The 25,023-nt window shown below is 40.4% G+C and overlaps 2 protein-coding genes across 2 annotated transcripts in view; both read left to right on the top strand.

Annotated features, from left to right (window-relative positions):
• Positions 1-1,705, top strand: part of SFT2D1 (SFT2 domain containing 1) — a 37,388-nt gene extending 35,683 nt beyond the window's left edge. The window contains exons 7-8 of the mRNA XM_001371664.4: positions 13-42; positions 1,520-1,705. Coding sequence (XP_001371701.2) covers positions 13-42; positions 1,520-1,559 — 70 coding nt within the window. The 3' untranslated portion in view covers positions 1,560-1,705. The remainder of the gene's footprint in view (positions 1-12; positions 43-1,519) is intronic.
• Positions 1,706-10,173: 8,468 nt separating this feature from the next.
• Positions 10,174-25,023, top strand: PRR18 (proline rich 18). Its single transcript, XM_056814386.1, has one exon. It carries the CDS (start codon positions 22,648-22,650, stop codon positions 23,695-23,697), a length of 1,050 nt encoding a protein of 349 aa, XP_056670364.1. The 5' UTR covers positions 10,174-22,647; the 3' UTR covers positions 23,698-25,023.

Raw genomic sequence — 25,023 nt, 5'->3', positions numbered from 1 at the left:
CTTCTCTTACAGGTATAGTTTATCATATATCCCATATGCAAGGTAAGTTTATCTTAAATTTCTTGTTGTATAGTTAGCTCTGTACTATTAACTGGTGTGCCATCTTTGACAAGATTTTTTTAAAATGGCTTTTGGAGACATGACTATCATCAGAAATGAATTAATTTCCAAAAAAGTAACAAGTCATCCTATATTTTATTTTTATAGAATTGAGTGGAGAGAGTGAATTATATGTATTTCATCTGCATATATTTATAGTTGTGAAGTTTTAAGTAATCTGTTTTATTTGTCCCTTAATTTTGATTTCATTATTGGATCTGAAAGTCTTAACAAGATCTGCCCAGTAGAATAGAATAGGAGAGACACTTTGCAATAAAAGTACAAGCTTCTGGAACATATATCTTACTTAAAAATGAAAGTTACTGGCAATATAGAGAATGGAATCTGTTGGCATTTTACTTTAAGGCCATTATTGTTGGAATGTCTTTATATTCCATATGGTAAAAGATATTTATGTAATCCAACTTTATAGAAAAAATGAGATCCATTCCTCTTTTTGAACCTTTGAAATGTAACATGCAAGGAACCAGAAAAAATTTTACTTTATAATAATGCAGAAAATTAGTTGTCTTTTATTACATTTACAATTTGTATATAAAATTTGAAAGAGAGAAAAATTATGAGTCATCCATAGATGCAAAAGGAATTCTTCTACCAGTATATTGGGATCCACGAGCTTTGGTAGATTTCCATTCTCATGTCTATTCCACTCCTTTCCACCTACCCTCAAATCCCAAACTTTTACAATATTCCTAGCAGAGAGAGAAGCCTGGTAATAATCACCTATGGACTTTACTATTAAAATATCTTGTCACATCTTTTTTCCCATTAACCTTCAGTGATCACAAGGCTTCCAGGAAATACCAAGAAGTGACAGGTACCTTTACAAAACAGGTATCTTCACTACAGAATGGCATTCATATTTTTCTGTGATAAAGCATCATTAGTGACCTGATATTTATTAACACTATGCCAGAAATTTTTAACTTGTTTGAATTTCAATATGAAATGGTAATCCAAAATAGAAATAATTATCTGCCAAAAATATATTCAATGTTACAAGTTAATATAGCTTTCATTCATTTTTTAAAAATTCATAACTCATATATAAATTTTACATTTAAAAAGTAATCAGGACGCTAGTTCATTATCCCTTGTCACTGTTATTTTTTTGGTAGCTAAATTATTTTGATCAAATAAGGTCACTTATATGTATCTAAAATCTTATTGGGATAAATGTCATTTCAAAAAGATTCCCAAGATCTAGTAATCACACACATTTCAAGTAGTATCATTCCAACAAGTTGTGTTATATCAAAATATTACATTTAAGATTGCTTTAATGGCATTTGACTTCTAGTATTTATATGGAACTTGGTAAGAAAGTTTTCAGCAGGTATTTTTGTGGAAAGGTTATTATATTCTGATCTTTTCCTTCTTCTTTCTTCCTTTTCCCTAGGGATGCAGTGAAGAAATGCTGTACCTCTCTGATAAGTTAAAATAAAGATACTTTTTTGAAGGGTAAATTTTTATATTATTGTCCAATTTTCTTGAGGAAACATATTCAAAATTAATTTTTACTCCAAAAACATGTTGCAATAATTTTAACATTTTTGTATACTGAGTAAAAAACCTTTTCTGTTTAGTTAACCTGTTAAATTTATTTTTGTGTCATAAATTCACAATGTGACATTATTGTGGGTTTCCAAAGAACAGGAAATTTTAATCATAGAGTTTAGGTTATTTTATAAATCATTTAAATAGCTTCTTTTAAACTGCTTTAAAATTTGTATTTGTTTGGAGCGAGGTTATTGTGAATCTGCAGCAAAATATATGTAATTTTCTGGGCCTTTATAATTTTTCTAAGACATCATTGTTTTTACTTGAAATGTGAAAATAGTTTTTCTTTAGATTGAGTTGCATATTATGTAAAGCAAACAAATTAATATATAAATCATTATAATTTTAAAATAAAACAAAAATGAAAAAAATAATTTCTGTTATCCAGTTTATTAAAGGGGAAATGAGAGTTAGTACCCATTAACAGCCAAACCAGTTCCCTAATCAATACTTGAAGAAACCTAGCATATCTCTTTCATGCTCCAGTCTTCTCTGGACCAAACATCTCCATTTCCTTCAGCTGTTCTTTACATGGAATGAAGCTAAGGACCTTCACTAACTGATTTTCTTCTTCAAGATGTTATATGTTTTATCAGTTCTCTTCCTGTAATGTGGTTCTTAGAACAGAACACAGTACTGAAGAAATTTGTTTTACCAAAATAGAGTACAACAAGCCTATCACTTTCCTTATTCTTAAAAATTATGCTCCTCTTAATGTAGCATTAGCCTTCTAGACTGCCACAACACCTTTTCAATTCATGTTCCATCAAAATCCCTGTATCTCTTCTTAGGCAAACTATTCCTCTGTCATGCACTTGTAAATCTAAAATTTTTTAAACCAAAGTAACATTTTACATTTGTCCTTGTTAAATTTCATTTTATTAATTTTGGTCCAACAGAGTGGCCTGGTAAGATCTTTTTGAATCCTGACATTGTCATCCAGCTATCCCACCTAGCATTGTGTTGCCTGCAAATTTGATGAGCATAGTGTCTGTTCTTTAATTTAAGTCGCTGATAAAACTATTGGCAAAGGGCACATTGCAAAGCCCCAGAGCTGCTTTGAAGTTGATTTCAGTGATGGTGATGCTAACTAACCAACCATCTCAAGAGTTAGCACGATATAATTGATAGAATTCTAGACTTCACAGGAAGAACAGAATTTGAAACTCCTCAAATGTTTGCTGTTAATGAGGCAAATCACAAGCTCTCAGCCTGTTTCATCATCTGTAAAATGGGGGAATTAGACTTAACCTCTAAGAGCTGTACCAGCTCTGTATGTGTGTACCTCTGATCCTAAAATGCCAGAGGATGCTAAAAATCAGTCTTAAGACTAGAAACATTGGCATTCTAAATTTGACATTTTTCTACCAACAAACCAGTTGATCAGAGGAATTAAGTCCATATATTTTGACATTCTTACTATAAATGGAACCAGAAAACAAAAGCTTCAATAAAATGGAAGAGTAACTCGTAATTTTTACCTAAAGATGCAAATAAAGGAATTTGTGGAATTAATCTGATCCTATATACAAAAGCAACAAGAACAACTTCATTTAACACTTGGTTATTACATATCATAGTACTCCTAATGAAAATAATTTAAAAAAAAGACCATTTGAATATAAATACAGTTAGTGTGCCAATATCTATTTTATTTTTAAAATTGTTTCCTTTTGTCTTAGAATTGATAGAGGTAGTGGTTCCAAGGCAAAAGAGTGGTAAGAGCCAGGTTTGGGGGGGTTAAGTGACTTGCCCAGATTCACACTGCTAGGAAATGTCTGAGACCAGATTTGAACTGAAGACCTCCCATCTCCAGGCCTGGCATGCCACTGAGCTACCTCATTTTCCTCATACCAACATTTGTTACAAGGATGAATAGATAGAGAAATTTATTGAACTTAAGACCTTCATGATTGAATCAATATATACTTAATATTAGTGCAAAGGAAGATCTAGAGCAAGACACAAAAAAAATATTGATTTTTCAATTGTTCAAGAAACAAACTGAAGTGAAGACTTGACTACATAGAAAGAAGCCTTAAATCTATGTCTGAATGCTGTCTTCAGGAAGACATCAGGTGTGAAAGGTGCTAGATGTGACAAGCAGTGAATATCACAAAAATAAGAAAATGACTATACTTTAACAGTCAAGAAATGACTAGTTAGCAACATGAGAAGTATTTCCAAAGTATCTGCGTCGTTAGATTGTCAACTTGTTTTAGCAAAAATCAAAGACAACATCAAATTGGATGAAAGAATTAAAATGAAAAGAAGTATAAAAACATCTCCAATTTGAGCTAGTCATTGAATCCCTTAATTGAAATATGGATAAAAGAACAGCTCTTAGATTGTCACTAGAAGCTTAGGTGTCAATGCAATCTCCACAACAAGGAGACCAAAAGTCCTCAAAATTACTTGAGCTATTGTTTTACTTGCTATATGGAGAGATGGTAAAGGCCAGTACCTATGTAGAATTGAAGCTTATTTGTAAAATCATATGAGGGAATACAGGGCAAGAATGTGGTGTATATTGTGGTCTAAATAGGAGTAGTGGTGGGAAAAATTAGTTTACATAAAGCTCCGCCTAACTCCCAATTAAGCGAGATATCCTGAGAGTTTTTATGGAAGAAACTAGAAGAATATAAAGATGAAAAATGGAAAAAGAGCTGGCAGACTTGTATGACATTTTCTCATTAGTGAACAGCACATCTGAATACTTCTATCAAAATTTTTGACATCCTTTCCATTGAAGGCATAGCATTTCTTGGTAGGCAAACAGCATTAAGTCCTGGTAATGCAAAGAACAGGAACTGAAAGGATTGGGGGGGGGGGGGGAGTGAGTGTACTGATCTCTTCCTGACAACCTTGCTTTCCAAGAAAGAGCCTATGAGTTAGTGGCATGAAGGTTGGCCTTGGGTGGGGTGGGGTGGCATTTTTCATTATCTGAGTTCATGGTTGATTGTTACTTTAATTGTAGTTTTTATGTCTTTCAGGGTTGTGTCTACAATGCTATGGTATAAATTGTCTTGGTTCTGCTTGTTTTAATCTCATATCATTAGTTGAAACTGTGGTGTTCCTCTAATGGCATGGTAGTATTCAATTGTGTACATAGGCCATCATTTGTTTAGCCATTCCACACTTGATGGGTACCCCCTTATTTCCAGTTTTTTTTTAACCACCAAAAGAACTGCTATAAATATTTTTGTACATATAGGTTCTTTTCCTCTTTCTTGGATCTCTTTAGGGTTTAGATCTATCTCTCACTCAGAAGTTATCCACAATTTAGTAAAGGAGCTTTTTATCCTGTCTCTAGATGCTTTGTATATATATTTTTTGCATGTTGTCTCCCCCATTAGATTGTAAACTTGAAGATAGGAACTACCTTTTGCCACTTTTGTATCCTCAGTTCTTACCATAGTGCCTGGAATAACTGACTTGCCCAGGCTCACCTAGCTAGGAAGTATCTGAGGCCATGTTTGAACCCAGGATCTCCTGTCCATCTCTAGGCCTGGCCCTATCGACTGAGCCACCCAGCTGCCTCATCTTGTATGCATCTTGTTTGCACATAGTTAATTTGCATGATGTCTCCTCCATTAGACTGACCTCCTTGAGATTTTTTTCTAATTGTTTTACCTACATTGTAACCTGAGTGCCTTGCACATGGTAGATGCTTAATAAATACTTATTGATATACTCTTGATTTGGGCCTCATTCTAAATTGCTCTCCAGAATAGCCAGGCCAATTTGCATTAATGTCAGTGAAAACTTTTCAAGGAGAAGGCAAGGAAGAGACAAAAATGACCCATTTACAAGATGCTTTCTTCAGAACAACTCTGCTGCCACTTTCTTCTCATAAGCCTTTGATAGTGAGACGGTTTCCTAGTGAATGTATGTAGCAGTAGGAAGCCAGAGGCCTGGCTGCATCCCAGATCTCCCAGAGAAGGAATTTCTGTCTAATCCAGATCACTGATGGGCTGAGATCTGATCACTTAAGCTACCTAAAGAAGGTTTGAATATGAACCTTGTATATTTGTATCTCTATCTTTGGGGCTTGCTTTCAGTCAGAAGGGAGGCTTGAATCTGAGCACTCAGGTTGTGCTCCTGGTACTCCTGATGGTTGGTGTTTTGTTTTTTGCTTTGGTTTTAATTACCTGAAGACCCAAGTCTGCCTGGTCTCTTAGATAGAAGAGGTTAAAAAAAAAAGACATACAAGATAATGAATTGGAGAGAAGGCACTAGCATTAACCAATATAAATCAGTCATTGATGTATGCATTTTCCTTGGGAATAGAAACTAGGCTGTTACATGTTGATTAATTATCTTATAGAAATCATTGTGTAGTTTCAATGAGGTACAGATCACATTGTACCTCTTTATCCATCATTCACCTTCATTGTGTAAGTGGAAACTTGCGCAAAATCCTCAGCTTGCTTTCTACCCCTTATAAAAGTAGATGTAACTTGCAATAAAGTGCTTTTGGTTGCTATCAGCACCATCAGCCCTCCTGACCCTGCACAGGTGTTTGATCTCATCCTTCCTACCATACCTCATGCTTCTTAACCCTCCAGACCCGCTGACACCCGAGATCCAAAAATTTGAGAACTGTTGATTCAAAGACTGAGACCAGCAGTGTTGCCTACTGACCGTAGAGGTAGAAGGAGGTTTAGAAAGTTAGCCAAATTGTGCTTCAGAATGCCCTCTGCTGTTAGATGAAGAACAATAACCTTTGGGGTGAATGCTGATATTATTTGACCCTTTATTATTGAATGGAGCCTAGGCCCTTTGTTAGCCCCACTCTCTAGTCGATAATATGGTTTCTCATTTTTTTTTTCCTGCTTGGTAGGAATTCTTAAAAATGTGTGTTGGGGGGAGGGGTCCTCTTAGCAATTCTAGTAAAGCCTATACACCCCTTTCAGAAAAATGTTTTTAAATGCATAAAGCAAAATACATTGTAGGCAACTAAAATGAAGTGTGAATTAGAGTGTCAGGAAAAAACCCTTAAATTCAAATGTGGCCAACTGGTTAAAATCATTTAACCTATGACTCCATTTCCTTATCTGTAAAATGGGAATAATAATTGTACCTCTCTCCCAGGATTGTTGTGAATAATCAAATGAAATAATATTTATAAAGAGCTTTGCAAACCTTAAAGTGCTACATAAATGGTAGACATTTTAAAGATCTATATTATTACATGGATTTCAAAGAAAACTAATTATGTTGAAATACTGTTAACAAAATATTTTTTTTTAAGTTCACTGATCCCAGGTCAAGAACTGCTGTATCTCTTTGAGGACAAAGAGCTATTTTGTTTTTCATATTTATAGCACAGGACTTTGTATCTAATAAATGTTTAATAAGTACTCATGCTTGTTAAAGGAATTTCATAATTATAAAGCCCTCTATGTAAGTGTAAATTATAATGTAATTTACATATAATTACATGTTCATGTATTATATAATTATATATTATATTGCATATAAGCAATATATAATTAACATATTAATATGTATCTCCAAAATGATCTTCTGAGAATGTTTTTTAAGGAAAAACTGGGGAAACCTAGCAACCTGTGACATAGATTCCATTATCCCATCCAGACTTCCCATTTTAAGCAACAGATATAAAAAGTCAAAGGAAATATGGGAAGTATTAGAGCTAGAACACCACTTTTTAAAAATCCTTACCTTTTGTCTTAGAAACAATACGAAGGAGTTTATAAACTCCTGGTATAATGGATATAGAACTGATCTCAAAATCAGGAAGACCTGGGGTCTAGAACTCTCTCTGGTACATACTATACTGACTGTGGGGCCTTGGGCAAATTATTTAACCTCTATTTACCATAAGTTGCAGAGAAGGTACTCACTTGTCTTTAGGGGGAGGCTGGTAAATGTTTAACATCTGGCTCCCACAAATTACAAAACACTTCTGAGTTTGATCAGTATTATTTACATTTCCTCTTATCACTTTCTTAAGTCTAAACCGTCAACAAAACAGTAAGTGTTGATCTATAGCTTTGCTGAGGTGGAAATGCTTCTTCTTAAAATTTAACAACTCTTTAGAGCTGGCAGGAGCTAGGTCAAAGTTTCCTGAACCATGAAATTACATGTTTATTTTCTATCCCTATTCCTCAAAGCTATTCATGGAACCTAGTTGGCCACAGAAGTACTTGGGAGAATGAAGGAATGGGGGAAGCCATCTTTGCAGACAAAAAGGGATTGATATTCAGTGAGATATTCAGCTTGGGAAGGTTTCTCAAACAAGAAGAATGGATGGACGCCTTTAGATGTTCCACAGCTTGGAAGTCTGACCCTTTCCTAAGTCCCTTGCCTTTCTTAATTAATCAACATGCATTTAAGAATCACTTTGTACAAGGCACTGGGCTAAGTTCTGAGAATATAAAGAAAAACACTAGCTTTTTTACTTTCTAATGGCAGAGATGACATGTTCCAACGTAAGCACATGTGTGATACATGGAACAAATAGAAGGTGGCCTTCAAAGAGAAGTCACTAGCAGCTGGTGGGTGGTAAAGGGTGCTAGAAACCAGGACAGGCCTCTTTGAGAAGGTAGCATTTGGGTTGCTTCTTGAAAGAAGACAGGAATTCTAAGAATCATGTTTATGAAGGAAGACGTTCAAAATGTGAGGGACAGCCAATAAAGGACATGGAGTTGAGAGATGGAGCATTAAGTATGAAAAATAGCAAGTAGGCCAATATGGCTGGACTGTAGAGTTGTGTATAAGAAATCTGAATATACAGGAAAGGACTGAATTGTGAAGAATTTTAAATATCAGAGTTCATTTTGGATCTTTAAGATAATTGGGAGCCGCTGGAATTTATTGCGTAGGGAATGACGTGGTTAGATCTGCATTTTAGGGAAATTAATTTGGCAGTTATGTGGAGCATAGATTGGAGTGAGCAGAGATTTCTGGCTAGGAGTGATTACGATAGTCCAGGTGAGAGATGATGAGGTCCTGAGCTAGTAGTGGCTGTGTGAACAGAGAAGGGCATATATAAGAGATACTATACACGTAGAAATTTTAAGATTTGGCCGCTGATTGGCTCTGTGGAGTGTAACATTTAAAGGAATTGTAGAGGATTGAAGGGGGTTCTGGAGATAAGGAAGGTTTTGTAGCAGGGAATGGAGGAGTTGAAGGGAGAGAGAGAATATGGCTGTTGGTGAGATAAAAGGAGAGGGATACCCCTGCTGAGAGGCTATCTTTGAAAATTTGGGTTCCTGAGAAATGGGCCACCTATGATAGCCTGAGGGAATGTCTTCTCTATTGATTGATGTTGAAGATACCCCGAGCAGGTAAGCAAGGACCCTCCTGAGGGACAAGCCTTTCCCCAGGCCAAGGTTTCCCAGCAGGGTTCTGATAAGGACTGTTTAGGGTTGAACAGCTCCCTCTATGTCCCCTGAAATAACAGTCCTCTTCTCTGACAATGGTTACTTAAATAAAGATAAATTTAATAACAAGTTTGGATTGGGAGGTATCAGGGAAGGGAGAAGAGGGGTTCCCTAGATTGGGTTTGAGTCTCTCTCCGCTTCTGAACTGAGGCCAGGCCTCAGCAGGCTGGTGGGGGGTTTCTTTTATTCCTGACTATGCTAATCTGTGCTAGCTTTCTTAAGTTCAAAGCCTTAGCAGTAGACAACAAGAGGAAGAAAAGGTTCTGACTTTCAGAGCTGGTTGGGCCTGTGTCTTTGGGTTGATGCCCCGAAAGACCAGCCTTACAGTTCAAACTGCTCCCCTTCAATCCTTTTCTTCGATGACACAATCACAGGAATCCAGGGAGAGCACACAGTTGGGAAAAGTCCAGGAATAGAGGAACTTCTATCCTGAGACAGGGAGAGAACTCTCCTTCCAGTCCGAGGGTCAGAGACCAACTGTCACTCCAAGTACCCCTCCCCCCACCAACTCATTCTTGTCAATATTTTCTCTCTAACATTCCAACCGCTGTTTGTTCCACCTAAATGGTAGTCCAGAACTTGCTTCAGTTTTCCTTTCCACATTTGTCCTCTTTTTTTGTTGTGACCTCCCCAAGGTCACTTATTTTTATTATACTTACCAATCTACTAAATCTAATTACTAACTACTCTCCCCAAAATAATAAACTTCCCTCAATTACTCTATCACTATTCTATGCTAACTTTATCTACTGCTCTAAGGAATTCTTTGCAGGAAAGTTTTGGGTAAGGGTAGTGTGGGGTTTTTTACAATAAATTCAGTACAATAAATGTTTGAACAAAACCATTACAAGAAATTTGAATCTTAGTGCCAATATTACTTACTCTTGCTAAGTTAAACTAATACAAACATTTTTCCTATTTTATATATCTATACTTATTTGCAAACTATTTTATCTATATATATATTTCCATTAAATACAATTTCAGCATCAGCTTTACAATAAACAATTAAAAGTTTACTATTTGCAAGTGCAGTTTAAGTCTAATTCTAAGTATAATTAACTGTCTATGCTAAGCTTAACTTACTCCTAATTTATTTCCTATTTATTATAACTATTCTCTAAATCCCTAGTCTAATCTATAACCTAATCTTATATACAACATATATACATGCTATGCTACATATTTACAAACTCTCAGAACTTGCTTCAGTTTTCCTTTCCACAGGAGTGAATGAGGAGTTGAAGATGACAGATTTCAAACCATGTTGACTCAAGGGTGTCTGTGCCTTTAAAATTAATAGTGACATTCAAAAGGGGCGAGTTTAAGGAGAAAAAATTGAGTTCTGCTTGGATGTGTTTGTTTTGAGATGCCAACAAAATATTCCATTCAAAATCTCCAAAAAGCATTTGGGATTGGACTTCAGGAAATAAATTAGGAATTACTATATAAATTTGGAATTCCTTTGTATAATAATATTAATTGAACCATGGAAGTTGATGGGTTCAACTGAGAGGGCTTAGAGAGAAAAAAGAGGAGAGTCCAAGATAGAACCTCAGGTGAAACAATTATTGAGAATGACAGAAAAAGACCCAGAAAGGGAGACTTAGAAGCAATAGTTAAAAGAAAAAGAAACTGTCAAAAAAAGAGAAAGAACAGATTCTAGAAGATGGTTTAAAGTGTCAGATTCTGCAGAGAAATTAAAAATGAGGATTTGAAAAAAGGTTATTAGATTTGGCAATTAAAGGTTCATGGAGAAATCAAATTATGAGGTCAGAAATCAGATTGCAGACAAGTTAGAAGTGGAGACACCAACTGCCTCAAGTTTAGCTGATAAAGGGAGGATTTAAAACAAAAGCAAATAGAACTGTTTGGATCTAGTGAGAGTTTTTGTTTATTTGTTTTTTTAAGGAAAGGGAAGATTTAAGCACATTTGTTGTCCACAGGACAGGAATCAGTGGATATGGATGAATGATGAATGAACAAGCATTTATTAAATGTATACGATAGGGGATAATTCAGAGAGGCAAAGGAGAGAAAAGGGAGATATCTGAGAACTGGCCTTATTCATTTTTCTTGGAGGAATATGGGGTGAAGCCCTCAGCTGATGTAAAAATGGAGATTTGAACCCCAGACTTCAATTCCTAGAAGTCCTTGGTAGTTCCCAGAATTCCCTGAAATCTCACCAGAGGTCCTCTCCTGGGCCGAGAGCAAAAGGGGTATTTAAACTGACTATTACCTACCCACTCTCTCTCCCTGCTTCTCTCCCTGCACATGTGGCTCTCTATCTAGCAGGCAAGATATAGAGTAAATGGTTGTGAATGGGCTCTGGGCCTAGGCATGTGCATTACTTATTTTGTATTTTCTTTATTTCTTAATCTTTAATAAACCTCATAAAAATATAATACTTTTAGCAAAGAAACTAAATTTTAATTATTACACTGATAAAGTGGGGTTTGTGAGTACTATGGGAGACTTGTAGAGGTTTGTAACCATCTCTGTGGTGAATGGGATAGAGAAATGAAAAAGGATCAAGAGGATGCTTTGCCATGGTGAGGGCCCAGTTACAATTATTTCACATATATTTGTCATAAACTCGTTAAACACAGTTCTGTGACTACCTTCATCTTTTGAGTGGAAGTATAAGAGGTAGAAAGAGGAAATCCAGGGTTGGATTTGGCAAAGCATGATCAGAGACAGGACAAAAAGACAAATGATATAAGAGTAGAGGGTGTGGATAGATGGGTGGCTCAGTGGATTGAGGTCCAGGTCTAGAGACAAGAGGTCCTGGGTTCAAATATGGCCTCAGACATTTCCTAGCTATGGGACCCTGGACAAGTTACTTCATGCCCTTTGCCTAGCCCTTATCACTCTTGCCTTGGCAATAATACCCAGTATTGATTCTAAGACAGAAAGTGAGATGTTTTTGGTTTTTGTTTCTTAAAAAGGAGAGGATGGAGCAGAGTTGAGTTGGGTAGAAATTGAGAAGAAAAGGGAGTGTATGCAGATGACATCCTAGGCAAATACTGAGAAGCAGAGGGAGTTCAGAGTTCATGATGAGGACGAAAAAGGGTCAGGGTCAGTAAAACGAAGTGAAAAATGGAATGCTAAACTGTGATTGGAAAAGGGGAATTTTGAAGTTCTTGGACAAAATAGTAGAACTCCTGTGGATATGGCAAGGTCCATGGCAATGATTAGTCTTGGGTCTGGCTGGAGCAAAATGAGGGAATTGATCACTGAGGAGGACAAGCAAGTGGGAAGTGGGGGTATTTGAGTGGGTATGTTGAGGTCCTGATCATTAGCATGCATAAAGGTAAATCCTTTCATTCCATTCTGCAAGTTGTGGATTTGTCCCTAGTCAGAGGGAAGATGTTGAGGTAGAGAGAAGCCACCACAGCCTGGTTGGGTGATCAGTGTAGGCAGCAGAGACTTCCAAAGAGGGAAGGTTGCTTCGTGGTGATGGTAGAGGGAGTGACGAACAGCCTGGCTTCCTACCCAGGATCAGGGAAAGTGCCGCCCGGAGGCCCAGTCCCTTGTGGGTCTCAGATGAAAGGAAGCTTGTTCACGAGGGCGTGGGTGTTCCAGAGCCCAGTGGAAGGAGTGAATGGGTACATGTGATGCAGAATACTGTCCTGATAAGGTGGAAGTGATGGAATGCACGCTTGGGCAGAATTCAGAAGTTCAGGAAGGGGTTGGAATCTGCCTGGACCAAACCAGTTCAAATAGCCTGGAATCTCTGGAGTCCTGGGCCTTTGACTAATAAAGTCTTTTCTCCCAAGAAACACTTTTAGTTTTCCCAGATTATAATATAAACAATGTTTATGCCAGTGGAATTGCTCCTGGGCTATGGGAGGAGACAGGGAACGGGAAAGAACATGAATCTTGTAACCATGGAAAAAGATTCTAAATTAATTAAATAAAAAATAATAAGGTGTATGGTTATGGGTTCATGTGATAATAGAATTAATGCCGTGTTAAAGTTGATAATATGTATTCTTTGCATAGGACACGAATATCCCATGAATGCTCACAAATATCCTCTCCAAAGGAGTGCTAAATGACAGTCTGGACTCAGGAAACTAAACTACTATGCCCAGGGGAGAGTTTTTCACATGACTCATAAAAATACCATCCTAAAAATGCAGGTAACTAAAAATAACAAACATGAGACAGCCTTGGGTGAGAACATCTGTGTTCAAATCCTGATTCCCTGCCCCCTCCTCCAGCCCTGTTTCCCCAGGGGGCCCAGCTCTCTGAACCTGTGTGGCCTTCAAAAAAATGGGATATTTGGGGGGCAGCTGGGTAACTCAGTGGATCAGGCCTAGAGATGGGAGGTCCTAGGTTCAAATCTGGCCTCGCAGACACTTTCCAGGTGTGTTACCCTGGGCAAGTCACTTGACTCCCATTGCCTAGCCCTTACCACTCTTCTGCCTTGGAACCAATACACAGTATTGATTCCAAGATGGAAGGTAAGAGTTAAAAAAAAAGGGGGGGAGGATATTTGCAGCATGAATTTTACTGGTTTGTAAAGCAGGCTCGCTGTAAACTGTAAAGCACTACCTATATGTGAATTCTCTGTTATTTTCCAAAACTTGCCAGGCTTTTCACTTACCATTAATTAATCAATGAAAGGGGTGTGTGTGTGTGTGTGTGTGTGTGTGTGTGTGTAAGCAAGGTAGGAAGCATTTGCAGCCATTTAAAATATGTCCTGCTTAAAAAGTGAAAAATCAACTATTTAAAGCAATTATGCCCAAGCAGTTACTAACTGCTACACCAGCAATTGCAAATTCCTTGTTATCACTACATTCTTCAAATATCTGTTGCATAAATGCTTATTGAACCGAATGGTGCTAAATCCCTCCAATGTGACTGAATTTGGAGTTGGAAGCCTGGATTGAAATCCAGTCTTTGTTGCTAAGAGCTCCTGTGACCCTGGGCAAACAGCCACTTCATTTTTCTAGGCTTCTGTAACACAAAAGGAACTGGACTCCATTCTCTCTTGGGACCTTCCAGCTCTAACATTCTCTGGTCTTTTTATTGTTCCTGGAGTTGTTCGGTCATTTCTGGCTCTTTGTGACACCGTTTTCCATGCTGTTTGTGGCGTTTTCTTGGCGAAGATTCCAGAGTGCTTGGCCATTTCCTTCTCTGGTGGATAAAGGCAGAGCTTAAGTGACTTGCCCAGGTCCACATGGCCAGTGAAAGTGCGAGGAAGCCGGAACTGAACTCAGGAAGATGAGTTTTCCTGACTCTAGATTTGCCTCCTACGGCACATGAGCACCCTCCCTCCTTGGGGCCTGGAACTCCATCCCTTAAAAGTTCCCCATCACTGGATTAGGCTGAGTCCACCTACCTCTGCCCCTCAGGGATGGGGGTGCTGGATGGATGAGCTGGGAGACCTTCTGGGGAAGGGAGGGCTCTCAGGCCTCTCCATCAGGACAGAGGAGACAGAGGCCTGGCCTCTGCTGTCTGATGGGATGGCATGTAGAAGAGTTTGGCCAAACCCTTCTTTTCCTCCCTCTTTATTTGTTATAAAGAATAGCAGAGGCAGCTTGTTGGGGGCGGTGATAGGAACTTGTCTGGAGAAAGGCAGCCCCAAGTTCAGCTCTAGCCATGAACATTTACCAGCTTATGACCCTGGACAAGTCATTTGACCTCCGTTTGCCTCAATTTTCTCAGGTATAAAATGGGGATGATAACCGCATCTACTTCCCAAGGTGGTTGTGAGGATGAAATGGGACAATATGTGTAAAGCAGTGAGCACTGTACCTGGCACACAGAGCAGGTGTCGGGAAATGCTGGCTGTTTTTATTATTATAGATTCGAGGAGGAGGAAGGAAAAAGGATTCTATTGAGATGTGTAAAAAGAAAAGATATTCATAAAAACTTTAAAATCAATACTTCATTAAAAACAAATATGCCTAGGTAGGACTCTTTCCCCACTGTCCTATAGAACCAAATCTCTTTTATTCCCCCCAGGCAACTTTAAAGATGAATGACCTATAAATCAAATTTTTGGGGTCAATTATATCCACATTTATAGTTCAGAGAGAAAAGTTTGATTCCTTTGAATTTAAAAACAAGGTTTCCACAATTAAAATTTTGGTTTCCATGTATGTAGTTTCCATACCAATAGGCAAAATTGTTTAATCTAGAGGTATAGGGTGCCTTTTTTTTTTTAAGGCAAACAAGGTTAAAGTGACTTGCTTAGGGTCACACACAGGTAGGAAGTATCCAAAGTCATATTTGAACCCAGGTACCCCCTGACTTCAGGCCTGGCTACCTGACTGCCCCTCAGCCTTTCTCAAGTGTAAGGGGTAAATTTGGGGTTGAGACTGAATATATTATTTAGTGGTCACCAGGGATTTAAATTCTAAGTCCCAATGAAATACTCAAGTCAGAATGGAATTTTATGGTGGTTTATTTACAATAGAGGGAAGAAATTAAGAAGGAGAAAGAGGGAAAGGGGTAAAGATCTACTCCAGCCAGGTCTGAGCCAGGGGGAGTTCAGAGGCCTCTCAGTAAAGGGGCCTTCCCAGAAGATTAAATCTGTAAATCTTGAAATTTCTCAGACTTGTGAATGTTAAAAATTTCCACATTGAGGAATCCTCCATTGGAACAAATTCCCTACTGGGAAAACATTCCTCATTTTGATGTGAGAACTCACCAGGATCAGAAATGGGAGGACCTCTACTCCACCCGTACTTAAGACTGCTTTAGGGGAGAAAAATCCTTGCTAAACAATGAAAGTACTTGGACCCATGCTTATAATAAGGCAAGGAGTTCTTTGAGCCATGCCTGTTTTTTAGAATTGATACAATGAGATGCTAGGTACCTAAAAGGGTCCAGCAAGTTTTCTCTTAATGAGATTAGTTGACTCAGCTGTGTTTTCACTGGTTCAGACTTACTTAGGAGATTAGTCGACACAGCAGCATTTTTTCTGGTTCAGACTTACTGAGGAGATTTGTCGACTTAGCTGGAATTCAGATGGGCTGTCCTTTGGAAAACATCTACAGTGATTGGTAGATGTAAGGACTTAGGGGAGGTGACATAGGAGAAAAACCCCTATATAAGAAAAAGCAAAATCTCTTGAAAGAAATCCTTTTGGAGGATCTCTGTTGAGGATCGCTTGGGAAGAATCTCTTGAGAGAGGCTCTGGAGAAGGGAAGCTCTTGGAGGACAATCTCTAAGGAGGTCTCGCTGGAGCTCCTCTGAGGGGACTCTGTCACTCTGGAGGCTCTGGAGAGAGGCCCTTTGGAACAGTCTCTGGCTGGAAGGCTCTTTAAGGAGGACTCTGGCTGGAACTCTCTCTGGTGAAGTCAGCTGAGATGGAGCTGGCCTGGTGTCACTAGAATCCTTGCTTAGACAGACCTTGTGGTGAGTGTTAAAAGACTGACTGACTGATCTCTCTCTCTTAAGACTCAGGCCTAGGCCATGTTGGCTTAAGGCCCTTCATACTTATTTCCTTTTTCTCTCTTTCTCTCTTTTCTTTAATTCCACATTTGTATTAATTAAAATCTCTATAAAACCCAGTTGACTTGGGTATTTGAATAATTGGGAATTTTTCCCTGGCGACCACCTTATATTTGATTTAAAAACCAAGACACTGTAGTGAAACATATTTTCTGCGGTCAAATTTACTCACCCTCTCTTATATCTATCACAATTTATATCTTCCACCATTTTAACTCACTACAATTTACAACATCACTCTTTTAACTACTACAGTTTAAGGACATCAACCATTTCAAATCTAACAAATCTAGCTCGGCTTCTAGCTAGGAAGCCTCCTCCAAGATGAGGGGCCTACTTGGAGGCTGGAACCTTTAGAAGGGTCAAGGGAAAGGGAAGTCAGCCTTAACTCTCACCACGTGGTTGCCTAAGGGATACAGTCTCAGGACATAACTTCTGAGCTCCTCCAAGTCAAGTTTTACCACCCAAGTTTTCAAAAACCTCAAAAAGCCCCTCTCATAGGAAGTACCTTGAAATATAAAGGCAGTTCTTTACATCACTTCCTGTCTCTCACATGTTCCAATGATGGCTTAAGCTTGGCTTAGGACAGCCCAGGGGGTCAGTCAGTTGTTTCTGATTTGTCACTTGCTAGCACCTGCTGGTCATAGGCCGTCCTTCCCCACACCCAATCCTTAAGTGGGGGTATATGCATTCTTGGTTGTTTGAATTCTAAAGACTAAGCAGGGTGTAGTAAAACTAAAATTCACACAAGAGAGCTTATGTCTGACTTCCCCAAAGTCTCCTTCAGCAATGCACTGTTTCCATAGAACCACATTGCACCTCATGATGAGAAATGTCATGTTTTGGAGTAAGTTACACAGTTGTAAGGCAGCACAATGGATGCCATGCCAAGTCCTGGGTTGGGAAGATCCAAATTCAGATGGGACCAGAGACACCTAGGATCTGTGTGATCCTGGATGAGTCACTTCCTCCAGTTTGCCTCCAGTTCTTCCCATGTAAAATGAGGATAAGAACAGTTGTCTCCCATTGTTGTTGAGGGTATCAAATGAGATAAAAACTGTATATCACTTAGTACAGTGCCTAGCATGGGGTAAATGCTATATGATCATTAGCTCCTATTTGTGTTAGCTGTTACGATGATAAATTTGACATCATCAGTGATTGAATGAAAACTCTGTTAATAACTTGCCATCATTTTTTAAACTTTACCTTCTGTCCTAGTGACAAAGTCAGAAGGTTAAGCAAGTAAGAAGAAGCATCTGTGGCCAAACTTGAACCCAGGACCTCCCATCTCTAGGCTTGGCTCACCATTTACTGAGCCATCCAGCTGCTCCCAACTTGTAGCAATTTCAAAAATAATTATTCTGTTAAAGTTAGAAAGTTTGAAACCCATACAATGTCAAATCAATTTGAGGACTGTATTATTATCCTATAATGCAAAGTTTAAATTCTTTTGAGAGAAATTTTAGGATTAGAGACTTGCTACCTCCCCAAATCCAGAAAGTGAACTGTTTGGAGAAGGTGCCATGAAGATGCCTGCAGAAACCATATGCTGCACTAGCAGATCCAGAGTGAATTTTGTGATGTGGTGAATTGAACTCTGGGGTGGTTGAATGCATTTATTGTGCATGTGCACTCTTATGCCAACAGGGACGGCCCCCAAATTGTTTTTTTGTCAATGTAGCAATCATAGATTTTGTTCTTTTTCTCTTCCATTTCCCTCTTTCCCCCAAATTATTGTAATTTCCCTTTAGAAACCCCAATATTGTATATGCCTTTAGCTAAAAATCTTTAGAGTTTTAAGTTTGTTATGTTTAAATGATCCCTTGGGGAGACTAGTTCTCCCAAAGGATCACAGGGGAATATGTGTAAATAGAATTTGTACCCTTGGACTTTATCTCCCAGAATCCCTTTCCTTTCATCCCCATGTTGCATCCTTACATGTTGTACATAAAAGTTTGCTGTAACTCCACCTTTTGACTCTCTCTCTCTCTCTCTTTTGCTCCTTTTACTCAGGCTATCATTTTCCTTCAAGTTATTGTTAATAAATCTCATAAAAATATAATACTTGGAGTAGTGACTATTAATTTTTAATCTTATCGGGACAAAATGAAAAATAAATGTATTTTTCAAATTATCCCTTTCAGATGAGAGGGAGCACCATATCATGGGTCGATGGGTCGATTGGAGTGATGAAGAGCTGGATTCAAATCCTGTGCTCAGCTAGTTATGCAACTGTGGTCAAGTTGCTTAAATTCTAGGGGTCCCCAAGCAGCTCTATAAACAGATTCTAAATTATGAGGAATTATTCATGAGAGGGAATTTCCACATTGGGGTCCCTGAAAAGATGGTACAAAAAACCAAATCCTTTTATTTAAGATAACTAATTTAGTCATTTCAAGAGGAAAAGAAACAGCATGTTTTAAGACTCCATTCTTGTCCTCAGCAGTTGCCCAAGAAATGTGGCTTCAAAACTTATGCTAATTATAAAATAGTCTCCTATCAGCCTCTTATTTCCTCCCTTTCACTGAATGAAAGGGTGGCCACTTTTCTTGGATGTATTCTTTGCTCTGCTACACAATCCTAGGAGAGGAACAGTCAAGCTTCCACCATCTTTCTTGTTTTTGGTTCATTTGTATTCTCCTCTTAGCCTCTGCAAGAAGTAAATTTTATTATCTGCACACTCTTCTGGTGGGTCTCTGGACTGGAGCCTGTCACATGTTGCATTTCAAATACAGCTCAATGTTGAAAGGCTACAGGAGAAAGGAAGCAACGCAGCGCCAGTGGCTTATTCTTAACTGCAAACTCCGGTGTTTTGGGTCTTGTTTTTATTACAGTGTTAGACCAGCCTGCCCCTGGAGGGACTGGCCCAGTGCCACATCTTGGGCCAAAGGCTTCTGCTGCCACCTCCAGGAAGCCTTTTGCACAGAGGGAACACAGCATCCTCTGCTTGGTCTCCTCTCCCCTCCTGAAGGCTCAGAGATGCTGGAGGACCCTCTAAGAAGGCTTCGGTGGTGACTGTTTCTTTTCAGTGTGCCAGAGAGGGGAGGAATGCTTCTGGGGTCTTAGGACTCCCTGGAGATGCCCAGAGGGTGCAGGTTGGTACATGCCACTCTTATTTACTTTTCAGCACACCCTGGTGGCTCCTACTCTGTTCCAGTCTTCTTTATAACCCACTACCACTATCACTATACCTGAACCAACCTTGACAAAAAGTTATAGGGAAGAACAACATGCCAGTTTGGGGAATGTATTTCCCTTGATTGTTAGAACTTTCCCTGCACCCATTTCCCCAGGATTTCCTTATTTGGTCTTGCTGGGGAATAAATACAAAGTACAGAATGGGGGGGGGGGGCATCTGGTTCGCTCAGTGGATTAAGAGCAGACCTAGAGATGGGGGGGGGTCCTGGGTTCAGATCCAACCTAGACACTTCTTAGCTTTGTGACCTTGGGCAAGTTCCTTTAATCCCCATAGCCTAGCCTTTACCACTCTTCTGCCTTGTAACCAATACATAGTATGGATTCTATGGTGGAAAGTAAGACTTTTTAGAAAAAAATCATTTATTAATCTATTCCTGTGTGCCAGATACTATTCCAGGCTCCATAAATACAGATACATGAGTGAAGCCTTGTGCCCACCCTACGGGACTTGACTTTGACTTTCAAAAATCCCCAGCTTCTCTCAGTAACTTCTTCCCTAGCCCCAAATCAGCTAAATCCTGTTTATTCAACAAACATGGAAAGCTCCTTGAGGGCCAGGCAGGAGGCCAGCCATAGCCACACCTTCTGCTTTTATTACAAGATCTGGCCAAGCTCCATAGATTATCTCAAGCTCTCTCTGACCACAGGCTGTGTCCTAATGACATGGGTTCACCTATCTGTTTATCATTTTACTGTCCTTAATACGTTGCCGAGTAATTATTCTCTCCCCCCCCACACATATGTTGTGTCCCTACAAGCTCCAAGCAAGATTTTATCTCATGAATTAATAATAGTGATCATTATGATGAAAGACTGCATAGTGCAAGGGATGAAGGGGGAGCTTGGTTCAAGTCCTACATTGAGTCCTTTTGAGTCTAATGATCTTGGGCTCACTACTAAACCTTTCAGTTTCTGATCACTGAATCTACACTTTTAGCCTGTAAATTGTTCCTCTGGTTGGGCAGAGGGAATTTCCATACTGAGAGTCCCCAGAACTGGGGAAATCACAGATTTGGGCCACCTTAAAACAAAACAAAAACAACTCACTAATGCCTTTTCCCTTTGGTCATTTCCTTATATGTGCACCCCTCCCCCCCTTTTTTAATAATGAGAAATAAACCATTGGTCATTCTATGTTATGTAATATTTTGTGCCCATAATCTCTGACCTCACTACAGAGAGAAGGGAAGAGTGAATAATTTACTTTTTCATCATCTGCTTTCCCTCCTACTAGTCCTGAGGGCTCCATTCCCCTCACTATTCAGTCTATTTCACGGGGCACTCAATAAAAACAAGATAGTGAACAATCATGATTTGGACCAGAATATGAGATAGATGAATTTTAGATTGAAAGAACCTTAGAAAGCATCAAATCCAATCCTTCCGTTTTTTTTTAATGAAGAAACTGAGGCCCAGAGAGGATAAGTGGCTTGCCCAAGATTGATCAATCAATATTTATCAATGTGCCAGGTACTGTGCTAACCTTTGAAGTTGCACAGATAGCAAGTGATAGAGCCAAGATTTGAACCTAGGTACTCTGACATGATGATCAATAAATGCTTTTGTCTAGGGGCAGCTAGGTAGCTCAGTAGATTGATCACCAGGTCTGGAGTAAAGAGATCCTGGGTTCCAATCTGACTTCTTCCTAGCTGTGTGACCCTGGGCAAGTCACTTTTTGCCTAGCCCTTACCACTCCTCTACCTACGCAATACTGATTCTATGATAGAAAGGTATATTTGTTTGTTTTTTAAAGAATTGATACTAAAACTAAGGGTTAAAAAATTGCATTATCTATCCAGTAGAACTGGGTTATTATTATTATTTTTTTGCCTTGAATTGATGTTGATTTACTTAACTAATGAATAGATTTTATTATAGATATGGAATCAAAAGGTTAATTACTCAGGCTGAATATTTCCTCCCACATGTTCAATAAATTGCAAACCATAAAAATCTTATTTTTTCTCCAATGACACCATGCTCTAATGCGGTAATAGCCTTATTTGTCAGTATTTCCCTCCCACCTTTTTTAAGACCTTGGGTAATTAAGGAGGACTTCTCCAATATGCAAGGACTCTTTGGAGAAGGAGGAACAGAACTCTGCCTTTCTAAGGACTCCTTATCACAGAGAACCCCTCCCGCTCTGCTCTATCACAGCTTTAATCATTAGCAGGGGTTGTGAGGAGAGCTCTTGCCTCGGTCCCCCAATGCTTTCTCCTTAAGGCTTGTGACTTGCATTTTATCCCACCCATCCACCCCTTCTCCCCATCCGCAGTAGCAGGTATCTATCCATTCAACAGTTCGGTTCCCGTGAGCGGCCAAATACAGCACCAGGACTTCTGAGTGCTCAATCCTTCCACAAACACTCATATTCAGGGCTCCTCCTCCACCACCTTCTCCTCCCCCTCCTCGCCTTACCCCGCTCTCCTCCTCCTCCTTCTCCTCCTCCTCCTCCTCCTCTTGTCAGCCCAACCCAGCCCATCGCATCTCATTCAGACTGAGCAAGGCAGAGAGAGTTGACGCTTTTCTCCAGCTTGCCAGTACCTTGGCTAAGCTTTCCCACGGGAATTGAAGCCTCCGCCACCTACTGAGGTTCCGGAACTACGGATTTGACGGAGAGAGCTGCTCCACCTCTTGCTCGCAATACCTGGGCTCGCCCCTGGGTAAATGAGGATCTAAAGAGCTCGGATCTCGCAGCTGTCGGATTGAGAGGGAGCGTGCAGGGAGGGAAAGGAAGGACAGAGCCAGGAAGAGTCTCAGCAACAGATGGAGAGGATAACAAGGCACTACAGGATTCCGGCTGGAGAGACCTGTCTTCCTCCTTTGCGCGACTGACTAAGAAAGGGACCCCTCCTTTTCATATTGCAGCAGCCCAACAACAAACATGCCTTTTCCACCGATTCAGCAGCAGCAGCCGCAACAACAGCAACAGCAACAGCAGCAGCAGCAAGTCCCCGGGGTTCCGACACCTCCCACTGTCAATGCTGCTGCTACCAGGGAGCTGCCAAAGAAGCCAACAACCCAGAGGAAGACCGCCGTGCATGCCCCTCCCGTCCCGGGTTCTCTGGCACCCACAGCTGGAGGTGAAAAGAAGAAACGGCCCCCGGAAAAGGCAGAGATGCTCCTTTCTAGTTCCTGGCCATCAGCAACACTGAAGAGGCAACTGGCTAAGAGAACCCCAGGCCCAGCAGCCAGCAGGACTCAGCCACAGCCCCCACTGCGCCCCACTCAGCAACCCTTAGCGCCTGCTACTGCCACCACCTCCACACCAACTCGCCCGCTGCTCCCTGCCACCTGCACTATGCCTGGGCTGGCCCACTCCTGTGAGAGCCTGGCAGCTGGCGGGTCCTCCGTGCCAGGACCAGGGGCTGGCACCAGCAGTGGTGGGGAGGAGGAGGCTGTGAGATTCTCATTGAGCCTGACCCCAGAGGCAATTCTGGTGATCCAGAGGCGCAACCTGGAGAAGCAGTTGCTAGCTCGGCAACGCAGACCCTTCCCTTCTCCAGCCGCAGACACCAAACGCCTCTTATCCTCTTGCCCCCGGAGCAAAGCTGGAGCCATGGGTACCACTTCAGGCCAACGTAAGGGCATTGCCATTAGCGGCGCCGGTGGCACCCCCGTTGGTGGCTTTGGGAGCACCAGTCGCCGCCCTACACAGTCCCAACCCCAACTCCTTTCTGGTGCCATGCAACCCCTCTCCACCACCTCCAGAGGAGGGCACTTGGGGAGTGGGGACTTACGAACCTTGCTGAAGATATCTCTCCTGAATGAGCACCATAAGTATGATGATGTAGAATATGAAGAGGAAGCTGAAGCAGTGGATGAGGGCCTGGTGAGGAAGTGTACCGAGTGGTTACGGGGTGTGGAGAATGCCGCGGCCACGAGAGACAGGGCTGAGAAGTTGGAGACCCTGCCTCACCTGGGCACCCTCTGAGGCAGTAGCAGGGCGATAGATGCTCTACCCTCCCCTTACTTCCCGGTTTTGAATGTCTGTGGGATATTGAGAGTTAAAGCCCACAGTTATGCCTCACTAGGACTGAAACTCCAGATCACCACTGCTTTCCCTTAGCCTGGGTCCCCATTACTGGCTCTCTTACTCTTCATACGCCATACACACATTTCCTCCAGCCCAGGGTGGCAGCAACAGCAATACTTTGGCCACTTCTTTCTCCAGACCTAGATTTATTCCCTTTCCCTCATCTTTTGACTATCTGGCCCTCGACAGGAGCATTCTGCATCAGTCTTCCTGCCCTATGGAGTCAGCCGTTTCCTTTTGCGATTCCTGAGGTTACAAATCAGGTTCCCCCAAATGCCTTGAAACCCCACCACAAACACTCATTTCTACACCCCAGTGCTCCTTGCTTTGCGACCAGAAACTGGAAGAGGAAAAGGAACATGTAGTCTCTTCTAACTAAACCTTGGAGTTTGGTTTGTGATTCCAGTTGATGCTTCCTGTAGAGCATTGGAAGCCCTGTGCATAAGCCAGGTTTTGAGTCAGGAGTTTCTGAGAGAAATCTGGGAGCAGGCAGGTAACTGGCACTGGCAGCTGGATTGGAATGACATTTTTATTCTTTCTCTTCCGAGAAGCCTGTTGCTGGACTTGGGTTAATCGGATACCTGGTGCTGCATCTCATAACGTCTGATCCATCTAGATTTTGTTTTTCACCAGAAACGGGAACGATGGGGGTGGGGAGGCAATGCAGATCCTGGAAATTCAGCACCAAAAGCACCTCTGATGGGGAAAGGGATGTAATCTCCAGGAAATTGTAGACGGTGGTAAATGAATGTTTTAACTGATATGATACTTTGTTGTCATACAACAGGTGATTCATCATCTGCTTTGTTCTCTCCTCTTAGCTGTCCTTTCTGTATGCTTTGCACACACACATGTCTTTCCTGAAACAGTTACTGGAATTGTTTTCAAGCACTGGACTCAGGAGGGAGGGGGAAGAGGGGTCAGCTTTTGTTAAGACCATAGTCTTTATTTGAAGTGCTCACAACATATCTTTTGTACTGGGGGGGAAAGGGTAACCAAATGGGGAGGGAAAAAATGCACTCAGCTGTACCAGGACACAGGACAAAATGTTCTGGTCCTGTAGAGAAATTTATCTAGAGAGTGAATGAATAAGGGGTGGGAGGGGAGGAAGGGTTGTGTATGTGTTTTTAATATTTTTAATCACTGTGGAAGTATCATAGTGGCTTTGTACATTTGTATATAACATTCAAAATAAAGAACATTTCTATTTATTATTTGAATAAA

Source organism: Monodelphis domestica, chromosome 2 (assembly GCF_027887165.1).
Source record: "Monodelphis domestica isolate mMonDom1 chromosome 2, mMonDom1.pri, whole genome shotgun sequence".
In the NCBI taxonomy this organism is placed as follows: domain Eukaryota; kingdom Metazoa; phylum Chordata; class Mammalia; order Didelphimorphia; family Didelphidae; genus Monodelphis; species Monodelphis domestica.
This window is presented reverse-complemented; position numbering and strand designations above follow the sequence as displayed.

Bases quoted from the DNA above. Each gene is read 5' to 3' on its own strand.
- PRR18 (XM_056814386.1), top strand. From the start codon at position 22,648: ATGCCTTTTCCACCGATTCAGCAGCAGCAGCCGCAACAACAGCAACAG.